At 45.5% G+C, this 25,459-nt stretch overlaps 1 protein-coding gene across 2 annotated transcripts in view; it reads right to left on the bottom strand.

Annotated features, from left to right (window-relative positions):
• Window positions 1-19,570, bottom strand: part of LOC125757624 (arylsulfatase B-like) — a 23,092-nt gene extending 3,522 nt beyond the window's left edge. Inside the window, exons 1-4 of one of the 2 annotated variants that reach the window (XM_049413246.1) lie at window positions 19,271-19,570; window positions 18,140-18,411; window positions 15,348-15,530; window positions 5,904-6,334 (exon numbers count right to left, since the gene is read on the bottom strand). In XM_049413246.1, coding sequence (XP_049269203.1) covers window positions 6,164-6,334; window positions 15,348-15,530; window positions 18,140-18,411; window positions 19,271-19,568 — 924 coding nt within the window. In that variant the 5' untranslated portion in view covers window positions 19,569-19,570 and the 3' untranslated portion in view covers window positions 5,904-6,163. Of the gene's footprint in view, window positions 1-5,903; window positions 6,335-15,347; window positions 15,531-18,139; window positions 18,412-19,270 lie in introns of those variants that run through there. The other variant, XM_049413247.1, reaches the window with a different exon arrangement.
• Between the last annotated feature and the right edge of the window lie 5,889 nt (window positions 19,571-25,459).

Below are 25,459 nucleotides of genomic sequence, written 5' to 3'. Positions count from 1 at the left end.
ATAGTTCTCACATCTGTCACCAAGTGAGTCAAGAAGAGTTCAAGAACCGTCGGAACAAAGCCGATTTCTTTGCAGCTCAATTGAAATCTTGGTTTAAATGCCTAAAAATATTCAGAAATTCTTCCATGAAAACTTCAGTTTGTAAAACGCGTCAAAGCTCCAATTCACGAGTCATAAACGAGCGAGCCCTAACAACGCAGCAAAAACATGCCGCGCCCTTCGTACCATCCGATGTAAACGCTACGCCAGCGCACCTCTCGCAAAGGCGACAAAAGAATGGCGCCTCTCCAAGCTGGTTTGCAAACTGAAAATAATCTAAAAACTCAAGACAGCTTCCCACTAGTGGTGCCAAGCCTGACGGGAGAGCCAGCGGTTGCCCTTCCTTGTTTCTGTTTATTTTTAATTTTTCGTTCTTCCTCTCTCTCTCCGTGTCTTTTTATCTCTCTTTTCTCTTTCTATTTCCTCCTCTCTTTTTTTAGCGTTTGATATCTTTTTTGTCTGTCTTCCCTTTCTCTGTTTCTCCCTCTCCCTATTTCTCTGTTTTTTTCTCTCTACCTCTCTTTCTTTCTCTTTATGTCTTTTTTCTATTTCTTCAATTCTCTCTCTTTCTTTCTATGATACACTTTACTTTGTTTCCACCTCCTCACCCTCACGTCTCTCCTCCTCAAACTCATTTCCCTTTCCCGACCCCTCGCTATACTATACTATACCAGGCTCTGTTATGCCCAGCTAGCGTGGATAGATGGCCGCGTCGTTACGATGCTCAACTTGGGATCATGGGTACGTGGGTCCAAAAGGCGCCTCATCGAGAAGTTTTTTTCGCCGGGAATTTCTCTGCTTCTCTTTAATTCTATATCTTTCTTTCCTACTATTTTTCTTTCTCGCTCTCTCTGTACTCCTTCTCTCACCGATAAGGACAAATTGGCGCATGTGTTTTGTGAGCAAAGCGGAATATGAAGAAGAGGACGAAGACAGCGCGTGCCGGTTCATGATGATGATAGTTTTTGTTCGCAGATTACGGACGGACACTCGGCTTAAAGAGCTCCGCGGTTTAAACGTTGGTAACGCCCGGATGGATGGATGGATGCTATGAGCGTCCTCTTTATAACGGGGCGGTGAAGCGTGCCACCAGGCTTGACAAATACAAAAATTCTTGCCTTTTTTTATGTTGGCCTGATGTCTCTACTTCGAATAAATGTATCCTATCACAGAAAGAAATCTTAAATTGACAGCCCAGTTCTCTGCCTTTTACGGAAGAATGTCCTTAAATTCCCGCTAATAATTTTTGCCCTTTCTCTCTAATTTTCAGCCACCAATACTCTAACGTTATCTTACTTATTAGTCGCGGGTGTGTTCAGCTGCCCATTGTCGTCCTAATGTCCAAGCCTTCATGTAGGCTGTGCTTAAAAATACACCTGGGTGGGTATCTCCAAATTCAATCAGAACATGATCCGCCGTTTCCTTATACAGGGTGTCCCAGCTATCTTTAGCCAAGGGTTTAAAAAACATAATATTAGAGGCAGGCGAGTGAAATCAGTTGCAAATTGCTGACAGCCACCTTGCGCGCTACAGACAATTTTTTGTTTTGTAATTAACTAATTTGTTAATTAGGACGATTTAACTAAATTGCTAAATATTGACTTTAGGCAAGAAATGCTGCTTGCAAAGTTCGAGAGCGTCTTCAGAAACCCCGATCGCATCATTTGCGATAAAGAAAGTCTCACGTATACCATTTTTTCCAAGCTGCAAAGAAAGCCCGCGAATTACAAAAAGAACCACGTGACTAGCGCGCTCACGCGCCGCGAGAATGCTGCCCTCAGCCGTGGTTTGAGCGAAACGAAATCAGCTGCGGCCGCGACTCGGCGTCTCCGTTGCAGCGGTAGGCCGATAAGTTAAAGGTGGTTTCTTGGCCGCGCTCGCTACAACTTGCACCATCACGCGCGCAGCTGGCTGGCAACGGGCCAAGAAACCCCGCCCACTTATTGGCCTACCTCTGCACGGAAGCCGGCGAGTCCCGGCCGCAGGTGACTTCGTTCGCTCAAACCTCGGCGAGGGCAAGCATTCTCGCGGCGCGCGAGCGCGCTAGTCACGTGTTTCTTTTTGTATTTCGCGGGCTTTCTTTGGCAGCTTGGAAGAAAAATGGTATACGTGAGACTTTCTTTATCGCAATGATGCGATTGGGGTTTCTGAAGACGCTCTCGAACTTGCAAGCAGCATTTCTTGCCTAAAGTCAATATTTAGCAATAGTAAAATCGTCCTAATTAACAAATTAGTTAATTACAAAACAAAAATTCTCCGTAGCGCGCAAGGTGGCTGTCAGCAATTTGCAAACTGATTTCACTCGCCTGCCTCTAATACTGTATTTTTTAACCCTTGGCTAAAGATAGCTGGGACACCCGGTATACCCCACAGCATGTGCATTGTTCTTTTTCTTTACTGAATCTCGCTTTACAACAACGCGTTCTAAGGTAACCCGATTTCGCTTCAAACAGTAAAACACATCCCCTTCAATTATCGCAAAATGCGGCCCTCCTTATTTCGTTTTTGCCATTTCGGTAGTTACTCAGAGTTGGTTTTTTCTCCATAGATGCCGTCCAGTGAATCCCGTTCGCCTCTCTGACTTTTCGCTTAACTCTCTATGTTGCCATATCGCTTACACTACCAGCCTTATATTTAATATAGTGAGCCTCCTAGTTCTTTTTTTCCACTTTGTGTAAACGCTCTTCCTATACAAATAACGGAACATTTTCTCTGCACATCTACTCTCTTTGATATTCCTTAGCCTCTCTTCGAACCTTATTTTGCTCTGAGCTTCCCTCGCCTCAAAACTTGCCCATCCCATATCGCGCTTTAAAGCATCATTTGTCGTCTTCCCGAGAGCACCCAAAGCGAGGCGTCCCACAGTCCTTTGATTTACATCCATTGCTGATTGCACCTCTGACCGCATGCACACCACTGAGTTCCTGAAAATGAGCCCCGGAACCATTGCACCTTTGCAAAGACCTCGAAGCACCTCGTACCTATTGTATACCCACAAAGCTCCGTGCTTCATTAGTGCAGCATTCATCTTTCCTTTTGCTGCCGAGGCTTTTTCTTGTACCTCCATGTACCTATCACCCTCATTTACCCATACCCTCGGTATTTCTTGGCCCTGTATTGACACCGCCTGATCACAAGGATCATTGAATACCATCAATCCAGATTTTGTTACACTAAATCCTAGTCCAAGCGCTTCACCTTCTCTTCCGCATATATCTGCTAGCCGCTGTATGTAATCGAAACTGTCTGCAAATAAGACAATATTGTCCACATAACATAAACCTGGAAGCTTATGCTGAATCATCGCGCCGCCCTGTTTGTGTGACAGATTAAAACCAATGTTGCTAACTTCTAGCGCCTTTTCCATTCTCACCATGTACAGCATCAATAACAGCGGGGACAAAAGACATCCCTGTCTCAGCCCCTCGCCGCTCGACAGCACGCCAGCTCCAGCCGCTTCGCGCGGCGCGCCGTGCGAGCGCATTGTTTTGAAACCACGGGGATCAGTGCTCCGCCGGCACCACTAAGAACCACAGGCAGGTTGTATCCGGTTGTCTGCCGGAGACAGTCACCATGCGTCACGAACACTCTCGTCCTAAAGACAACCTCACCGCCAGCAGCCGTGCGCTCCGAGTATCGCGTTTTAATCGCCGAACACCAGCGAGTGCAGCCAGCCGGTTGAGACTCGCATCGTTCGAGCCCGCAAGTACCATATGCGTGCCTACTCTCGTTTGAGGAGTGCTCACCAAGTAAGTGGCGCATCCGGTGCACTACTTGTGACGGTCGTTGGTAAACAAGTTCCATGGAAAGATGCTGCTGGAGCGTACACTGTTGCGATGGTTCGACGCACCGCAGGACCGTGCATTTCTGGTCGTCGTATGCTGTAGCAGAAAACGCACCGCAATCAAGCCGTCTATGGTATCGGCTATGTTGAAGGGAAGCGTACCGAAGGCGTGCAGGTACCTTGTTGGCCGATGGTTTGATGCGCGGGGCTGAGAACTGGCCTCTACTTGCATGAGCCAAACTCGGTGATTCTTGGGCCAAAAGCCGGGAAGCTAAAGCTGTGCGGCTACAGAGGACTCACTCTTGAGCATAGGTCGCCAATACAAGTGGAACTCACTGAGGCTCACTCAAAAAATATATTTTGCGCTTACGGATCACTCGAACTCAGGCTCAATAAGCTTTTCCCAACCGGATTCACTCGGACTTAGAATCGGTAAAATTTTCCTAAAACGGGCTGACTACGACTCAGACTTGCCAAAAATGTTCTCAACCGGAGAATTGGCACGTGGCTTCTAGACGAAGGCAACTGCCACGCGATTCCTAGACGGGAGCGGGTGTTCGCTACCGCATGTTTCTATAGCGTGCACCTGGAACACTTGAAAGCGTCCACTAGTTTATCTATCCGTGGTCCAACGTTGTTACCAACGCAGTCGTGACAGCACCACGCCGAGACGCTCCCCAAAGTATTCAGCGCAGTGCTTCGCCAGACCGTTCCTAGACCGCGGTGCCATCCCTGTCAAGAGTGTCAAGCATATATAACTCGTTCGAGTGAACAAACCTGCTTGAGTTTGTGGGCTAGTTGTTACCGCGTCTATCTTTCGTGCTTAAGTGTTCTGGAGTCGAAGGTTGACTACCCAAGTGCGCAGCTCGGCCAGTTTTTTTTCTTAATGCCTCTGTCATCTACCCGCGCACCATTGTATTCACGTCAGTTTCATGACGGAAATAACATGAGTATACTGGGTGTACTCCGGCATAAAAGACTTTTGCTTTAAAAGAGAGAAGCACCATACATCATACGTTACGAATATGCGGTCCACTTGAGGGTTCCTTGCGACTTGCCAATATTCCTAACCAGGTTGGTGCGCAAAGTGGGAACAAGGAAGCCGTATGGGTCCCGATGCGTCCCTGTGTTTTTCACCTTGACTTTGTCAGTGACCGCATCCACATACTCATCATGATACCGGACCAGACGAATTTTCATCTACCTCTTGACTACAAAGCAGATTGTGCTGCGACGTGTCTTTATTTGCACGCAAAAATCTGATCTAACGTCAAGGTACGGCCGCCTTTCCTGCGTGCCCGGCGCGCTCGGTATCCATATTGCTTGCATGTGGGCTTGCCACTCGATAATGATTATTTCAAATTACCTGCAATTTTTGTTTCTTGTAAAACATGGTAATGGTAAAATTGAGACACGCACAAATTTTCTATTAAACTGCCGTCAACCTTCATAATTAAATCTTAATAAACATTATGCACTTGTGCGTCTTTATAGTGCTGCTTTAGCGGTGGCAAGGTATTCAGGTCCTGATGTTGAGTTCATGTGTGGAACGACAAGTGCTTACCGTCACAGCATTTTCGAATAATCTGTGTTGTGTAAAAAAGAAATTGGGAGACACTTAGCATCGTGCGCGCACGCACACACACACACACACACAATCGCTAGCCTACCGTCGCTTCTCGATGGATACCTAAACTGTGCTTCAAGGAAGCCAAATGCAACAACCACTCTGCGGCTCCTATTTTTAAGAAAGGGAAAATAGGAGCCTGAGCGCCTATTTTTATTTGCATCTACCTCAAATTTGCGCTCACGGTCAACCTGCTTTTTAGCTCACAACCAAGGATGCCGCAGGCGGAGCCGCCAACACCGGAATTTCCGCGAAACGGCTCTATAACGCTCTCGCGTTAAAAAAAATACGATCCGTAAGTTACGATAAAACACATCGTGATGGAAGCACACTTTCAACAAAGTGTAGAAAGCACCCTTTATTTTGTAGTACATGCTGCGTGTCAGTGAGCAGCGTACATCTAAAGTTCGCCTTTTGGGAGTGCGCCATTAATTTAACGACACATCGCTGTTGTCTAAAAGTATAGTCTGATGCCTATACACAAGCCGCAATAAGTTTCTTGTGTGGAAGCTTCATTTTGCCATTGTCGTGGCGGCTGCTGAGTAGATGCTTATAATGTTCTTTTATTTCCTTGCTGCTTTATATTTGACGTTTGTTTAAAAACTCTTTTTTAATATTTCAATTGCGACAACCAGTAGTGAATACATAATCACAGAGGTTCAATTGCGTTGTGGGACAGATACATTCTGCGTCCATTTCTAGTGACTGCTTAACTAGGATTGTCCGACTCGAACAGAGTTTTCAGTTGACGTGGGTTCATCTTTCCAGCTGACCCACGCTCCACCATGGTTATGAGGGAATGAGGAGGGATCTTGGTATATGTTGCTGGGTTTTAATGCTCCCTTCTTGTACGTTGAAATACGAGCTTGTAGTTTTTGCACGATCTGAAAAGAAGAGGACGAATGAGCATGAAAAATTGCAATACAAACAAAATCTTGTTTAACAAGCGATGTAATTTGAATCCAAAGCGCTAGAAGACTGTCACAAACGAGCGCTTCAATAAACCGCGCGTGCGGCCGCTTTCAGACGGCAGCGGGAAAGCACGGCGCAAGCCATTCGCCCAACAAGCGCGCGCAACGGAAACACAAGTATCAAAAGACGCCCGCGCGCCGACACTCCTCCTCACCCACCCGAAGCAGCCGCAGACAGCCACAGCAAACGCCCGGTGAAGTCTCGGGCGATTCGCTCGCTGGATTTCAAGCAAGACGGACGTGCCGGCCGCGATGTCCTGGATTACTCCTCGTACCTCTCGCTGACCGGCGCCCCGTGACGGACTCCTCGCCCGCTATGCCGTGCGCCGCTCATCGTCGGGACCTTCTCCGTTTCGTCGGTGTTGTGCATCGTGCCTCTGGCTGTGTTCGTGGTCCCGTCCCTGAACTCCCGTGACCGTCTCCCACATCTTTCCTGTCCTCTTTTCTCTTCGTTGTATGGATGGCTCTATCACTTTTCCCTCTATTTTCCTACTATTCTTTTATTCCCTCCTTATCCCCACCCCTACAAGGCACTGCGCCGTGTCGCCTATAGGCAGACAGAAATTAGGTGCCTTTTTCCTTTCCTTAATAATCACGTAACTAACTAACTAAGTCTCGAAAGATCGCGAAGGAAAGCATGATGCGACACCAAGTGACGCCACTACGATTGGAACCATCGACAATAATCTCGCTCCTTCCCTAGCTTTGGCTGTGCTGCACGCAGAAGAACCCTCCCGACGCTTCTGGAACCCGGGGGAAAGCTGATAAAAGCGTGCACCGACGACCAGCCAGGGTCAGTGTGTCAGTCGGTCCGGAGATGGTGAAGTTATGTTGAGTGTGCTTCCGTCAGCCAAAGATGACGGGCTTATGATGTGGTGCGGTCCGTCGATCTGGAAGAATCGGATGATGACGCTGTGTGAGCAGTGACAAGTTACGTGAGTGTTTCCTGTAAGAGAAACATTCGGGACCGACGACGGAAGAGCGACGATCAGCGCTTGAGTTTGTGTGTTTCCTGAAAGAGAAGCATTCAAGTTACGTCCGAGAATTGTGGAGTGGATACGGTTGATGAATATTCAGGACATTATTTGTTCTTGAAAAGGTTGTAATGCACGAGATTGCATTTGTAGCGCGCGATCTGTTTGTATAGTTCCAGTTGTGTTAACACCACCTGAGTTGTATTGTGAGGTTGTAACTGGTACCAGCCGAGTCTGAATGTTTGTGTGATGCTTGTACTGCCTTAATTAGGAATATATTTTGTTTGTGTTATCAACTCTTGCTCTAAATCGGTATTTGTACCACAACCGGCGTTCGCTGGCGCACTAAGAGGACCAACTCTAAATTGTCCGCGCTTTCGTGGTGCGTTTCGCGGGGCCGATACGTCCGCCCTTGGAATCCGTCTGGCGATTGCCAACCCGCTTAACGGGATTAGTGACAAAGACATAACCTATACTTATGGAACGTGGCGACCTTCATCTGGCGAACTTCGATGTCTGTGAAGGGTGTGGAAGATATCGACGGTGGTTTGCGAAATTGAATACAAGTGGTGTGTTCTTCGTGGGACCCAAGAGCGACAAAAATGAGAAGCGGCTATACTTTTCTCATACGAGTACGATGAACCACCGTTTTTTGAAACCTCGAAAGTGCCACATTGCTCGAGGTATATTAAATAGATGATAAAGAACAAAATTGCAGCATGTCCTACGCACCCTGTTGGAATCTACCCAAAGTTTTGGAAATGCGTACAATTTAATTTACCTCCCATTCTTTTATATTATCACATGAATCCTGGTATTGTGCACCGTCTGATTTGGGTTACGCACCATTCAGTGTTTTCACCGGCATTGTCTTGCTGGCGTTTGACCCCACGGTGTCGCTTAATGAGGCGACAACTTAAAATATAGACGTCTGGACCAGTCTAACACCGAGACACGCAACGTCAGGTGACATTGGAGCAAGCGGTGAACGTAAGACGAGTTTTAAGCGAATCCAAACATGATTAAGAACCTCCTTGCTTTAATGACGACTGCTTGACGGAAAAAAAAAACGATTCGGGAGATCACACGCGTTGTGGGAATCGGTTTCTTGCGAAGCATTCAGTGGGCGTACTTCCATGCCGTATTTTATGGCATTGAGCCAAGCGTTACGAGGTGGATCGACGTGTTTTTGTAAGTGTAGTAGCTATGCGCACATCGTGGGCTTACCAGGCACGTCTACAGCACTGGCATTTAAAGGGTAACTTATGGTGCGACTTAACGTCAGCCCTCACGTTAGAGAATATACGTCAATATTATGGAAACTAAGTGTACTTTATAGTGTAATCATGTGAATATCATACGTAACTATCGTTAATATATTTCTCCGGGGTCGAGCAATGCTTCAATATAGCTTGCTGAATCACAGGAATACAGATGTAATGTTTATGAGAATGCTATAAAAGCGGAGCCAACACTGGAACCACAGACGTTAATCTGGTATGGCGCCTGTATCGTAGGAGTACATATGTAATGTTTATTGCTTTCTTGTGAAATCATATCACCAGCACCACACCACAACTGACGTTGCACCGACATTTCACCGACAACCAGATTATAGACCTGACATGGCTCTGTGGTAGAATACCTGACTGCCATGCAAAATGCCTCGGTTCGATTCCTGCTGTCATCCTAATTTTTATTCTTTCCATTCGTCGAGTCAACGATACCGACGTCGTTTTCTCTTAACGTTCTCGCATTTAAATTACCAAAGTGTGTTCTCGCCGTTCTTGGGTACATACAAACTGTCAATCAATTGGGGCGCATACCCGTACACCGCAGTCCATGGTAAACGGGTATGTGCCAGACGTGTCCGGAGGAAAGGGTTTGACGACGTACGCGACAAGATTTCACGTTATTCATATCATGGCCTGACAATCATATTCGGCAAGTCCTCTTACCCTTCCATGCCAATTTTGGTCTACACCAAGGTAAGGAGGTGATCATGAGACCACCCAGACGTAGGCGGCTAGATAGATAGATAGATAGATAGATAGATAGATAGATAGATAGATAGATAGATAGATAGATAGATAGATAGATAGATAGATAGATAGATAGATAGATAGATAGATAGATAGACAGAAACGCTCAAAGTGCCAAAGGTTCGCTAAGAAATGCGTCGCATTAAAAAAAAGAACGTTGGACACGAAAGCATTGTAATTTTCATGGACGAAGATACGAGTGTTAATGACCTATCGGCAAGAACAGCGAACTTCTTTACTGAAGGACCGTGGTTCGGTTACTCGATCGAGCACTCATATCGAGGTTATCTTAAGGTGTGACCTATTCGGCAAGATTGCATCTGCAGCCAATGTCGGAAAAACTCAGAGAGGTTAAAAAAGCGTGTTTCGCTTTAGAAACTCCTACGAGTGGAGACAATACCGGCACATATTTACGTTGCTTGTGCTCTAAAAAGAAAGGGCTTGTTTGGGGTGTGTTTCCGTCTAACAACAATAAACACCTGCTACCTCACGTGCGTTTTCTCGCGTTATCAAAAGGCGCCTCGTAATTCTAGTGCACGAACGTAGTGCGCACTGTCGACGTGACATCTCATTCGTGAAATGAATTTGGCGAGCACCCAACACGTGAGCTCAATCGATTACTATTATGGATATGAGAGTGAAAAACTGTTCAGAAAGCACAAAACTTATTTAGAATGATATATGGCCTACATTAACGTTGCTTAATTACGCAGAAGTGCAACGGTGCGTATGATGTGGGAGGCATGCAGGAGACGACGAGTGGGAGCGTACTCATTTCTTTTACAAGTCCTCTAGTTTTACCAAAATACCAAACACGGATGTTTTTGTCAGCGCTTCAGCCTGCTTAATTAAGAGCATGAATTGATACAGGGCATGACGGAACGGCAGGACGGAACGCAATGACCGCAACGGATGGAACCTTTGGGATAGCTGGCATGCACTCGTATTCAAATGAAGGCCCGTCAGACACACAAGGACAAACGAAAGAAAGTACGACAGTGTCGTTCCTCGTTTCCGGTTTCCGCGTTTGCCTGACTGCATATTATATCAAGATGAAGAGCAATTATCCTGACACCCTGTCTGTTTTAGGACATATGTCGACCAATGTTCCTACTCTTTATAGTACTTTGCTGGGTGATTCCACGTAAGATCGAACAAACAATGGCTGGTCGACCTCTCAAATTTATTTCAAAATTTTATATATTATTGCCTGATGAGTGGAAAGAAGAGATCCGCAATTTGTTTTGCCGCCAAAAATTTTTTCGAACCACAGGAAATCAATAATGACGAAGAGGTGGAGTGGAGCGCTCATCCGCTCTGCTGTTTTGGCCAACTTTCGTTATGAATTGCACAAAATATATTAAAGTTAGGTAGCTGAAATTTATTTACCTAAATATATGCATGTTTTTGCTTCTGCTCAGGTATTTTTGGTTTTTATGTGTAGTGTAGATCGTTTTATAAAAAACCTCAAAAATGGCCTAATCGGCAAAATTTTCTTTATTTGAAGGTCTTTATCTCAAAAAAGCCTTGTATCAGAGCGACAAAAATTCTGCATTACGTTCTTCGCATGCTTATCTACCACACTGCCAAATCTTGTATTTATATAACTTTCCATCAAAGAGATATGATCGGGCTAAGTTCAAGAAAACACCGAACAATGGAAACTTCTGACGACAATTAAAAAAAAAAAACCCATTTTTTAAATTTCTTAAACTTTGTCCACTTATTCTCCTCCACATCAGCTTTCACAATCATTAAAAACATGTTGCATAATGTCGTTGCACTAATAATTACGGCCCTTCCAATGAGACCCTTAGGCAAGGATGGGCAATTCCGACTTCTTGCCCAGCAAGTGTATAAAATGCAGGCAGGATTGAATTTCTTTTTATTAAAAGGCCAGCAGGTACCTAAAAAGGTGTCGCCGGCACTGAAGACGTTAATTTTGAAATATTTTGGTCACTGCAGCGGCCACGAGCGCGGAGCTATCGAGTAGGCCCGCGCGCACCCGAGATGTTCGTTGTAAGAGACGGCGCAGTGAGAGCTCGTTCTCGCGTCCTCAGACCGATTGAGTTCGAAACAGCAACACCTCTCGGGTGACTTGAACGCACGTGCACTGGAGCTTCGCTATTCTATCCGCCCTCTGTTCGCATCTCAGCTAGGCGCTGATAACACGGCGGAGATGGAAGCAAGATGAAAACTCTATAAGGGAGCTATGAGCGCTCGCTTCACGCACGCTGCTGCCACAGAAACTGCGCTGCGCCAGTTGCGATCAGTTAAAGCATGAACGTGGCGCTCCAGTGGCAAAGCAAAATATGGATTGTCAAAGGAAAGAAAAGCAAAACTATCGGTAACCGGATGCGCTTGTCTATATTAGATGTCGGCAGCAGACGGCGTGAACTGGCCTCGCGTTCGGTGCGCTGTTCACACTTCATTCGGCGCGGATAGTTCTTGTGCTTTGCTCTTACACTACTCCTCCTGTGCGTCTCATGACGAGAAAGTATAGCTCTGAATGAGTCTATTGTGGAGACTACCTTTCGAAGCACAAGAAGCTTAAAGGAGTACTGACACGAATTTTAAAAAATTTCAGATTGTTGCTCTAAATAAAAATACTGGTCGAGAAAACTAAAACGACTATTGCGGTGCCTGGGAATGCATCCTATATATTTTAATTAGCGCCACCTTAAAAAGACACTTTCGGTTTCGATATCGAGGGGGTGGCTTCTCAGTGTCGTTTCATAGCAGTGTGTCGTCGCGGAGATACAGAAATTCGCGACGTACAGAACTCGCGATACAGAACTCGCGAACTCGGAGGAACTGTCTTGACTTGTCGGGATAATGTCCTTGCAGTGTGGCTGGCTTGCAAATGCTCAGCGACGAGAACTTCAAAGTCAAATTAAATATTTTATACGTGTTCTCCGACTCCAGTGTGTGGACAGCGTGGACACATGCATACCAACTAAGCAAAAAATGTCCATTTTGCGATGTCTCAAAATCGTGTCAGTACTCCTTTAATTATTGCAAAGAAACCAAAATTTCGCAGAGTTACCGACCTAGACATAAATGCTTTGAAGGAACGTTTAACGCCTGAAAGATCAGTGACTGTCAGTGAGACGGACTACTTGTGCTACGCGTGCTTTTGCTACCACTGCAATGAAAGATCTTCACGGAACGCACATTTTAACGATGACATTCTTATGCCCCCTGAAAAAGAAATCGACGCAATTAGCCAGATCACTGCGGCTACCGGTGCACGTGCATTCAAGTCACCCGAGAGGTGTTGCTGTTTCGAACTCAATCGGTCTGAGGACGCGAGAACGAGCTCTCACTGCGCCGTATCTTACAACGAGCATCTCGGGTGCGCGCGCGCCTACTCGGTAGCTCCGCGCTCGTGGCCGCTGCAGTGACCAAAATATTTCAAAATTAACGCCTTCGGTGCCGGCGACACCTTTTTAGGTACCTGCTGGCCTTTTAATAAAAAGAAATTCAATCCTGCCTGCATTTTATACACTTGCTGGGCAAGAAGTCGGAATTGCCCATCCTTGCCTAAGGGTCTCATTGGAGGGGCCGTAACTATTAGTGCAACGACATTATGCAACATGTTTTTAATGATTGTGCAAGCTGATGGGGAGAAGAATAAGTGGACAAAGTTTAAGAAATTGAAAAAATGGGGTTTTTTTTAATTGTCGTCAGAAATTTCAATTGTTCGGTGTTTTCTTGAACTTAGCCCGATCATATCTCTTTACTGAAAAGTTATATAAATACAAGATTTGGCAGTTTGGTAGATAAGCATGCGAGGAACGTAATGCAGAATTTTTGTCGCTCTGCTACAAGGCTTTTTTGAGATAAAGACCTTCAAATTAAAGAAAATTTTGCCGATTGGGCCATTTTTGAGGTTTTTTATAAAAACATCTACACTACACATAAAAACTAAAAATACCTCAGCAGAAGCAAAGCAATGCATATATTTAGGTAAATAAATTTCAGCTACCTAACTTTAATATATTTTGTGCAATTCATAACGAAAGTTGGCCAAAACAGCAGAGCGGATGAGCGCTCCACTCCACCTCTTCGTCATTATTGATTTCCCGTGGTTCGAAAAAATTTTTGGCGGCAAAACAAATTGCGGATCTCTTCTTTCCACTCATCAGGCAATAATATATAAAATTTTGAAATAAATTTGAGAGGTCGACCAGCCATCGTTTGTTCGATCTTACGTGGAATCACCCTGCTGCAACATGCCAAGGAGCAGCAGCCGTAAGTACGCTGACTACCGGGAACTGGACTGTGTTCGAAAAGAGTGCGTTTAGAAATCGGTGAAGCTTGTGCTCCTCATGTGAACAGCACGTGCAAACAAGACCACGAAATTTGGCTAAGATTTAATAGACAGATCCGTATTCTGTCCGCGGAATCGGTTTTCTTATCAAGCCCGAGGTATGGTTCAGGGCAGGGGCGTAGCCAGGGGCTCGCACATTCTGTTTTTTTATGCCATGGCATACACAGCACAAAATGACACTCGACCACATCTGGCTGCCCAGGCCCCACTTAATATCAAGAAGGTGCCCCCCGAAAAAAATCTCTGCCTACGCCCCTGGTTCAGGGTCCCTTCAACGTTTCCTGACAATGGTCTTCTGCTGCTTAAACCAATGTCACAGGTTGGAATCCCGACAACTGCGGCTGTATTCTAATGGGCAACTGAATCGCAAGTACTCATCCCTTATAGGTCGCGACGACGTTTGGGGATTTAGCTCACCGCGGATAGAATTCTTTGAGCCCATCACCTGTTTTAGTGGCCGTTGCTGGGAAGTCCGTCTTTAACCACCGATATGTAACTTCAGAAGGGTGTCTTGCTGGGCGAGTTGGCACGACAACATCAATAAACGCAGCGCTAGAAACACGGACAGAGAAAAGGAGCACACCACACAGCGCTAACTACTAACTCAGATTTGTTGAAGAACACACACGCATATATACTCATGAAAAACGAACACGTGATCCGAAACTAAAAGAGGAGCTTTAATCATGGGCAATGAGGAAATCTAATGCGAGAATATACTGACAGCAGCAACTGTGCTCGCAAGATTAAAGGAAAACACGGAGCGAGAGATTGGAGAGGCGTATTTTATCAGCAAGTTTGGTGAAGCATGTGTCGCCAGGCCGCCAATACTGTTGCATAATATTCACTTAGATTTGCTCATTTCCGATCACTAAATCTACTGTTTTCTTTTAGTTTCGGATCACGTGTTTGTTTTTCATAAGTATATATGCGTGTGTGTTCTTCAATGAATCTGAGTTTTTTGCGCTGCGTTTAATGACGATATGCAAAAGTTGACAATGCTTTGGAATGCATGTTCTCGGGCAACGAAGGGCTTGTTCGTAGCTCAGTGCCAAATATTACAGCTATCACGGCGCTTTCAGGCGCAACTGTTGTCCGCAAGAGTTCTGGGGCGCGTGAATATATCATGTATATAAACGTGCTTCGATGGTGTGGCGGAGCACTCGGAGAAAAAAAAAAAGCCGTTGTCTTTTTCTGTCTTCGACATCTGAAGATGTGACTGTAGAAGATAGTGACAGTAGCCCTCCACCTCGGTGCCCGTGCCATGAACCGATGGTGACTATAGGCTTATCCGTATAGACACATACGCGGCACTGTTATTGATGTGTCGAAAGTATAAATGTATACAAACAACTCTTGCTCCGCAAGGTCGAATGTATTTGCAGTTCTACTAAAAAATTAACACCTCTGGCAGCACAAATGCGTTCATTGAAAGGGATAATTTGTAAACACCCTCAACTGACTTGATTGTAAAATGTTTGTCGCCAGCTTTCGTTTTCTTCTTCGGTGATTAGGGCGCATGTAAAAGTGGCTTGTTTACAGAGCGTGCTACTCCAATATAACTCAGACATGCTTACCTCTAGGTTTTCGTTGGCGATGTCATTGTACTCGCATGGGTCAGTGTTTATGTCGTAGAGGCAGGGTGCCACGGTCGAGTCACACGGAGCCTTGCTGGAGTTTCGGTTCCCACAATTCACGGGCGTTGAATAGACACCGCCTCCTTCGCCGCAGTTAGGGCTAAAACCACGCATGGTAAGAACCTGCAAAAATAATTCGAAACCGTACAGAAGTTATCCTGAATAATGAAACACCTATAGAAAGTGTTAAATTTCGCTATCTGATACACGAGTCAAGATTTGAAAAGGAAGAGACAGATGGTTTAATGTGAACACATATCAAGAGTGCCAATTGTCTTAAGGCTAGAATACGGCTTTCTAGAGTCCATGCGACAGAAACTGCGAAATATTATGAATTTGAGCTTGTCGTTCTCTTCAACGCGGAAATTTGGGCTTCTATAACTTCAGCCTCCTTGGTCTAGCGCCCGTCCTGTCTACGTGTGCCTTTCTATTGTGTTCGTTCCACTGCGCTGCTAAGATGTCGTTCTCTGTTTATTTATTACATATCTTAATTGAGGTTAAATGCGTCGCCTTTGCTTGCGAACTTTATAGGAGCACTGATATAAAAACTTTGCATCCTGTTGTTTTTCTGTCGCAATAGGTAGCTAACAACCCACTTATCACGGCTGAAAGCTCTTTTGCTCGAGCGCGCGACGGTTAGTTATTTGGAGACGGTTTTATAGCGCGTAGTCGCAGTTTCGGTTTCAGAGAGCGCTGAGTGAGGCGGGACCCAGAGTTGTTTTCGCGTAAACATAGCCGTCTACGTAAGCACAGAATACCGCGTGCACATGAACACCACGCTGACTATTTTCAACGAAGGCTTGCTGGGTGTTGCTGTAATAACCTCTCAGACATTGTAAACATGCGTGGCCCCCCGAAACGCTCTGCCGAGGCTAGATCATCAGCCTTTGTACTCCCGTGCAAGTCTGCCCTTGCTTTCTGTTGAAAAAAGTCTGCTAGGAGAGAGCGCTTGCAACGTTCGTGGCAGCCAGCACAGGCTCAGTCACGCAGGGAGTGCCCGGTTTTTTACACGAAAACCATAGGCTCCTTTCGCGTGCAGTGGCACGACACGGACTTTAAAGTTGACTTTAAATATGTTCCAAGCTATATTATCCGCTCATATTTCGTAAAAGATGCGTGTGTGTCCACACAAATCTATCCCACAAGTTATCTCGCCTTCAAAATTTTGTGTCAGTACTCCTTCAAAATAGCTGAGATTTAGTCCCTTTGCTAATCTGCAGTCGCTCTCACTTTATGAATTCACTGTTGCGGAATTGCAGGGAGATACAACTTGTTCGAGTATTTTTAATTAATACAATAAAATAAGGAAACGAATAAGTATGAAACGAAGAAATAAATGATTAAGGCAATAAATAGAAAGAACTAAGTAAACTAATAATTACTCCACAAAACGTGTGTTTTTCTCATTTTTGTCCTTTTGCGCTCGCATCTTTGCCATCTGAATCCTTGCGGTGGAGTTTCAGTGCTAGCACACAAATTTTTACCAACAATTTCTTAAAATGCATTAGTCTGGAGGAGCAATTATTTAGTGACGATGTAATAATACACATAGACGAAGCCATCCGTTATACCGAGGCGCACTATATTGAATACGTTTTGCGTGCAATTATCTGATTTTGTTTTGAAATTTCTGCCCATATCATATATAGAATGAGAAGTATTCTGAACACAAGACATCAGTACGTTTACCTCATAGATCTGCCACAACGCCCACATATATCTGCCACCTTATCTACTCCTCCACGCGTCCCTTGCATTTCATTTGACTTTGCCGTGCATGACTTCTCACCCTATTTACAATATAGTTTGCGTTGCTTTTTTAAAAGCGCATTCATCTTTCGTGACGCACTGTTTTAACCTCACAACAGCCGCGATAACTACAAAACAAACACTTACACTGGATGTATAGCAAACATGAAAAAAATGTCGCCCGCATATTCCCACGGGGGGAAATTGAGTAAATGCGTCGCAGAGTGGGGGGGGGGGTGGTATCGCGTGAATGTTGCGTAATTGGGTTTCGCAGAAGCGTCGCGCTGCCCGAGTGATGGATCCGCTGCTCGACGTTCACGAACGGTTGCTGCTTCTCGAGCACGACGTTCAGGATCCACAGCCCGTCGTTGCCGTTTTGCAGCTGCTTCTCGTTCCCCGAGTGAACGATCCGTAGCCCGTCGTTGCCGTCTCGCAGCAGCTTCTCGTGCACGAAGTTCCGGGTCCGCAGCTCGCATCAAAGGCTTGCGTTCAGCGTCGTATGCTAGTCTCTTCGCAGCCTTGTCTTCTGCGTTGCTTGCTGTTGTTGACGCCGACGACAGTGAGGGAGGGGTAACGTTGCCTTCAGCGAGTGGTGGGACGCTGATTGAAGGTAGTGTTTCCTCCATCGCGTCTACTCGAGTCAAGCAAAGCGTCAAGTCAAGCGAAAGCCAAGTAAAGACGCCCTTGATTGAATTCCGAACGCGCGCTCCGCCGCTTATATACACACCGCCCGCGTTCGATCGAGAGGAGGGAGGGACGGAAAGTGGGGAGGGAGGGAGGGAGGGAGGGAGGGAGAGGAGGGGCCTGCTGACGGCACGAGACGAGCCGGGCATGTGAGGGAGGGAGAGGAGAGGTTTGCTGCTGGCACGAGACGAGCCGAGCATGTGCAGTGGGGGTGTGGACGGCGGCCGACGCCGCAGGTGCGACTAAGATATGCTCCGCATTTAATAATCATTCGCGCAAGAATACAGGTACCGCTTTACCTTATAAGTGATGCTTTTAGTGCAGCTTTGGTGCGCCTGCTCTGCCTCTTCTGCCACCGGTAGCCTCTTGCCGGGTATTTCCAGCCACTGCGACGTACCACCGGGGAACGCTCCGTATACAAGCTTGTATGAATCCTGGATTATGGCCTCATTTCCTTCTATGGGATCTATGTTTAACAGCACCTCTGTTCGAGGCGGGTAGGCGAGATTTTCACGTATGGACTGTAGGTGGCTGACACCGTCGATTCCAGCAAGCTTGGACGCATGTCCTCCTGCGCGCACAAATATAACTTATTATTGACCGTTCTCGCCCGCTGCGGTCGTAGCATGTTCTGGGAATACTTTACTCAAAACAGTTAAAGGTTTGCAGATCAACCTTGGTACTTTAGTTACGCAGAAAAAAAGTTCACAGGGTCCCTTGTGCGTTCACCTAAGACGACTCGAAGGCAAAAGCGATTCTTTCCTTCTGAGTCGATGTATTAGGGAGCCTACATGGCCGGCCGGTCATGTGCACTAGCTCCCTTGATATATTGATCCTGCCCTGCCGACCTCCGAAAGCTTCTGCACCTAGCGTCGTTTCGCACTGCCTCTGGGATCGGAGGCACCTCACCTGGTTTTGCACTACCTTTGACCAAGCTACGATGCCATGTGATGACGGTGCAGCCTTATGCTACAGGCGCGAAGGAACGAGACGGCTGAATCAGAATCGACGCCAGCAGGGAAAGCGAGCCCTGGCTTCACGTGCCACTGCCAAACGCCGTCTTTATTTTTTTCCCTTGAGGTCGCGCGCTCTCCAGTTTTATTGGCCGCCCATAGGAGGGCGCTACAACGGCATCATGTGGCGTTGCGTCACATGACGTCACGCCAGAATTTCGCTGCTCTTGGTTAATAGAGTTAGTCAAGGGACGGCTTACCGGCTTATCGATACAGAGCACTGTAAATAGTCTTCACTTTGCCTAAACACAGGACACTGGGACGACTACACTGACAGCGATGACCCGAATTCGCCTGGTATGTCCGTGTAATTGTTCGATGAAAATGAATATTTCATGATGTTATACTATAGCCAGCTTCAACATTTATACGATGGGCGCGTAACAAGTGTACTGATACTGCGCTTTGTACTCTCACCTGCCATCTCGTAGAGGGTCGGTAGCCAGTCCGTAGCGTGAAAAATATGGTCGTATTGAGATCCTCGTCCGCGCCACAGTGGCTCCGCAGTCCATATGAACCCCGGTACACGTACGCCGCCTTCCCAGAGGGAAGATTTTTCGCCTCGCAGGGGATACGACGATGCGCCGTTTGTGCCCCAGAACGTTGCTGCGGCTCCATTGTCTGAGCTGAATGAGAGGAACGTGTCGTTCAGCATTCCTCGCTCATGAAGAGCTTCGAAAATTTCCCCGACCGACTTGTCGAGCGCAGACACCATACCTGCATGTGGAAGTGATAAACTTGTTTTGTTGAATTTTGAAAATTTTTGGAATACACACTGATTCACATATTTTGCGCTGTCGGAAAAAGGAAGAAGCAACGATTTATTGATAGCGTTCTGCACAACTCGTCACGATGAGGAATGCAATTCTATTGCCGTTTCTTTCTGTTGTGACACACATACAACTTTGAAGAAAGCACGTCGGTACCTTTAAAACAATTTTAATTCATGTTCTTAATGAATGAGTGAACGAATAAATCATTCACCTAATGGAATAGCTAGGTACACCCACCTGAAAAGCGAATCATGATTACTTATCATAACTGTGTCAAATTTGCATAACTTCAATGTAATGTAATTTATACTTGAATGAAAAACATACAGGGTGATGGCTAGCGACTGACAGCGACTCGATCGCGAGTGGTATAATGACAGGATGCAAAAAATGTACATGTACTTGTCGGAAATACTCTATCAACTGCGTTCCAGTGAAAGCGTTATGTCACTGCAATTGACGTTGCAATTCCTTCTCGAGTAAGACAACAAACGACCTCACCGGCGTTAGATGATTTCATGAAATAAAGGACGTTCACAAGCCTAAGTTAGAATCAGTCCAGAAGGGCCGCTGCAATTGAGCGAGTGAGCGGAAACTTTATTCGAAATGTACCGATGGTTTTTAGCTGTAATTGAAAAAGAAAATGTGGTTGATCTCTCCGTCATAGGAGTCGGTAACACGCGAAAGCAAAACGTGTCTTTACAGAAGCAGTTGAATGTTTACTGTACATTGATATAAGAGAGTTTGCAGAGGCGCTGGTTTGCACAATGTCTATTGGTGTTTTGACGGCTATAGCACCATTTAACGTAGATGCACCCACGTTGACGCTTGGAGGTACATCTTTATCTCGACGACTAACGTCCATGATCAACGATTAGACCTACTTTTGTGGTAACTGTAGTAGTAAATGGTGAAAGCGCAATCAGAGAAGGCGGTGTGACAGCCAGAGGAGCGTTGACTAAGGTCGCCATTGCGCGGCATGTTGAAGAGTAAACAGAACATCACGGCCGGCCTAGAGAGAAACGCAACTGGCGTCGCGTCTCCTCGCTAGCCTTTCCGCGGTTTTTCTCGGGGCGAGCTTAAGCGGGGAAAGCGGTGTTACAGCCAGGCGAGCCAGGCGCGCGTCGCAGAGCTATTTTTCATATGGATAGATGCCATGAGCGAGGCCGAGGCTTGGGCCGCCGCTGCTTGGGCTAAGGTCACCACCTCGCGGTGTGTTGAGGCATTGACAAAACTGCACTTCAGCTATTGGAAACGCGGCGAATGGGACGGGCGCGTAGCAACGACGCGTTGCAGGAGATAATCGCGAAGGTCACGGTCATGATGCGTAACTTCCCTTTACCGCTCCCAGACGGTGACACCACCCCATTATGATATAAAACTTTGAGAGCAAATAAACGACGCAGGACAAAGTTTATTTGCACTAAGAGGCTTATATCGTAATGTGATATAAGCTAGCCCACCTATCTATCCTGACATCACCCCGCCGATCAAGAGCACTGTGAGAGGATAGAGTAATATAAAAGGCGCGTTTGTAAAGCCCCCGGAGTGTATGGCGGTAGCGTAGTGGATAGCATGCCCAGCATCTCTTGTCGCTGACCGAGCGGTCGTGGGTTCAACTCCCGTTCTTGGAATTTTTTTCTTTAAGTGCTTATTTGGCGTCTAATCACGCGCATTTTTTCGACGACATTTCCGTGACGGAAATATGTTGTTGAGTTGAGTTGAGTTTATTTACCACGTACAGTTGTACAGTAAGTGGCAGGGACAGGAGAAAAAAGCTGTATAAAAACCGCTTGACAAAGCCCCACATCCCCATGTTCACTGTGACAACAAAACGGCAAAAGCAAAGTAAACCAGCAAGACAGCTTAAACCAGCAATACACATGCTTTGCATCGGAACAAAGAAGTTATACAAACGTATACAACCCAGCAACGCACATGCTATACATCGGAAGAAAGAAGTATACAGAACAGCAAATAATACTACACACATAAACTAATAAAGCATATTTAAAAGAGCAGTATTAGAGAGCTTACGAACATTTTCACAATTAATTCCTAATTTATTTAGTGTATACGGCAAGCAATCATGCAATGTCTCAAAACCATAATTTGTGCACGGTCTCGGCACATGCCAATGTTCGGAATGTCGGTTTACGCGCGTCGAAAGATTTAATTGTAAGTTAGCTAGACTACGTATATAGCCGCGACCTTTTATGGTATCAGATCTAAAAGAGATTACTAAGGAATATTCGTAGAGCAGGTTTAATTTGATTCTTTTATATTTAACGAATATTTGTGAAGTATGGGCATTAAAAGGGAGGTTAGCAACAGAACGTAGCGCTTTTTTCTGTAAGAAAATAAGATTACTAATAGATTGCTTTGTTCCATTACCCCAAATAGGTTGCAATAACTCAGATGTGATGTAAAGAGCGCATTAAATATCAGAAGCTTTTGAAGAACTGGCAATAGACCCTGACATTTTCTCAAGACACCTAAGACTTTGCAAAGCTTATTGTATAAAAATTCTGCATGATAATCCCATTTCATGTGCTCATGGAAAACAACGCCCAAAGACTTCGCGATTGAGGAGAATTCGACTATGCTGTTATTTAACATGAGATTGTAGGATTCAGTGACTTCATTAAGGGGGGATTTGGAGCGAAAATGAACAGCTTTTGTTTTGGAACAATTTATAAGTAAAGAATTTTTAAGGGTCCAGCTGTGTATCTTTTGTAATGTTGAGTTAGCTGTATGTACGAGATGACTAACATTCGTTCCTGAAAAAAATAAGCTTGTGTCGTCTGCGTAGATTATGTATTGCGCTGAAGGGTCAACATGTACAATATCGTTTATATGTATGATGAACAAAAGGGGACCCAATATGCTGTCTTGGGGAACACCATCTTTAACAGTGTGCACAGACGAAATTTCCCTGTTTATAGATACACACTGGTGTCTGTCTGTTAGGTAGCTTTCGATCAGATTTAGGGCTACACCACGAATTCCATAACACTGCAGTTTTCCTAATAATGTCATGTGGTTTATTTTGTCAAATGCTTTCGACATATCTAAAAATATCCCCAGTGTGAACTTATTGGCCTCGATATTTTTAAGAATCAATTCCTTTTGAAACAATAGAGCTCTTTCGGTTGAGAAGCCTGATCTAAAACCACATTGTGATTGAGTTATAACGGAATGTTTGTCGAAAAATTTCGATAGTCTAGCATGAATAATTTTTTCAAGTCCTTTGGAAAAAAGCGGGAGAATTGAAATCGGCCTGTAATTAGTTAAAGTGTTTTTATCTCCATTTTTGTGGATCACCGTCACCTTAGCATCCTTCATATTCTGTGGGAAAATGCCGCTTTTTAAGGAAACGTTGTAAATGTGTGTCAGACATGGACTAAGTAGATCAATAACATGTTTTATCACTTCCATTTTTAGACCATTTAAATCCTCACTCTTAGACATCTTAAAACTTTTAAACACTCCTATTACCTCATCCTCATCCGTTGGACAAAAAAATATTGATTCTTTGAGCTGCGCTGGAAAGTACTCAAAAGCACTTGTTTGATGCGAGCTTTCAGTTATAGATGTGAAGTATTCATTAAATTTATCCGCTAACTCTTTGCCTTTAATAACCTCATTATGAATTACAAGTTCTAAACAATTTGTAGCTCTGCCTGGAGATATGATAGCGTTTAATTTATTCCACATTTGCTTGCTGTCGGAGACGCCCTCAAACATAGAATGATAATAATTTCGTTTTGCTTGCCGTTGTACTTTAGAAACTGAATTTCTGTATCCCCTAAACGCCTTCAAATCATCTGGATTTCGGGTAACTAGAAATACGTGAAATAACTTGTCTTTTTCCTTCATCATTTTTAGTATCTCAGTAGTCATCCAAGGTTTGCGAGCACGCTTTGGCTTTTTCAAAGCCCTAAGAGGAAACCATTTATTGTAAAGTGAAATGAACGTTTGCATGAAATAGTCATATCCCACTTTGTTCGCTCAATTTCAACCCAAAAGTTCGAAATAGATTTTAAATTCACCGGTCGATAAAATATACCAGAAGCGGACTGTCTGGGCTGATAACGGTATTGGGGCGCAATGAAATATACAGGAGGGTGGTCACTAATCGCGGTAGATATAGTGCCTGAAAGTATGGAATCTGAGGAAAAGTTTGTTACGAACAGGTCTAATAATGTTGCACTCGATTGTGTAATACGAGTAGGAGTGACAATTACATTTGATAAAAAGTGGGAATCAAGAAGTGTGGAAAGATCCACACTGATATGTCACTGATATCTGAGTGGACCCCGACATAAAACACTTTCGTGTTAAAAACATCCAGCCAGTTCTACGTCGGGAAAACTATACAAACCGCTGAGCAGAGCTGAGCATTCACCTGCATCTGTTGACGCTTGTCTTGTGTTTGTCCGAGTCGAAGCTACTGGCTCGCCTGTCTTTGTTGGCGCTCGGCCTGCTTCTGGGGCTTCTGAAGCTGAGGGTTACCTGGCATTTATTTATTTTATTTATATATTGATTTATTCATTCATTTTTCGGACAATACAAGGCATTACCCCCGATCAGGACAAAAGGAGGCGGTTAGCCTCCTGACGTGATCCTGATCGCGCTGGGCGTAACAGCAGTAGTGCTTCCTCAGCTACGCATATTGGAAATACAAGATGCACGAAACATACAAAATTCTTAAAGCGGTAGTAAGCTTGACCACAGAACATTTCTACATTATCCAATGTTATGATAATTAGCGACATGTACTGGCATTTAACATAGTTTCCGCATTTGAGTTCATGTAGGAACAATAGGTGCAGAACAAAAATCATTAGAATGCGCGTATATATACACATATATATGCATATGTACACAAATATATACACACACATTAGAGGTGTGCACGGGCTCCGGGTAGCCCGAAAGCCCGAGCCCGACCCGGCCGGCGGGCCGGGCTCGGGCGGGCCGACGCATTTCCACCTCGGGCCCGGGCCGGGCTCGGGCTACTTGGAGTTTTATCGGGCCGGGCTCGGAACCGGCGCAAAGCCCGACTCGAGCCCGAAATATAGAAAACGAGCGGGAATTGTTTTCTAGCACGCATACAGCGCCTTTTCCACGACCGCCCTTTACCGCTTTTCCTTCCCCCATTCGCTACTTTAAACAAAAGGGGAGCTCTCCGATTATCTCTCTATGGAATCGTCCGCCTGTCCATCTGAAGTCTTCTGGAAAAACAAGCAGCAGAGATATCCCAAGCTTGCCAGGGTGGCAAAAAAGGTATTAGCAATTTCGGCGACGAGTGCAAGCGGCGAACGCAACTTCAGTTCGACGGGCTACATAAAGCAATAGCGCTGCACTTCGTTGAAGCCGGAATCGTGGGACTGCTTGCTGTTTTGCACGACAGTTTGTAATCTGTGTAATAGAGACTGTTCGTCATGTGTCGTTTGATTATATTCGATATGCTCAATAATATGCCAAATTACCGGAAAACGATCTTTTGTTTTCGCAGCGAACCTTCAAAAAGCCGGGCCGGGCCGGGCCGGGCCCGGGATTGTGTTTTCGTACGTCGGGCCGGGCCGGGCGGGCTCGCAGCCCTTTGCCGTCGGGCTCGGGCGGTCCTTCAACAAAGTCAGCGGGCCCGGGCCGGGCTCGGGCTCGGATATACGGCCCGTGCACAGCTCTAACACACATTGTATGGGAGACTTGACTCAATCGTGGCAGAAAGTGCAGTGTGTCTTAAATTTTTAAGAGGGACCGAATTATCATTTTGAAATTTTGAGAGTTGTTGCACGATCGTGCCACTTCGCTGGGGTTTCGCCTC

Source organism: Rhipicephalus sanguineus, chromosome 3 (assembly GCF_013339695.2).
Source record: "Rhipicephalus sanguineus isolate Rsan-2018 chromosome 3, BIME_Rsan_1.4, whole genome shotgun sequence".
Taxonomy (NCBI): Eukaryota; Metazoa; Arthropoda; class Arachnida; order Ixodida; family Ixodidae; genus Rhipicephalus; species Rhipicephalus sanguineus.
Note: the sequence above shows the minus strand (reverse complement) of the source record. Positions and strands in the feature narration are given on the sequence as shown.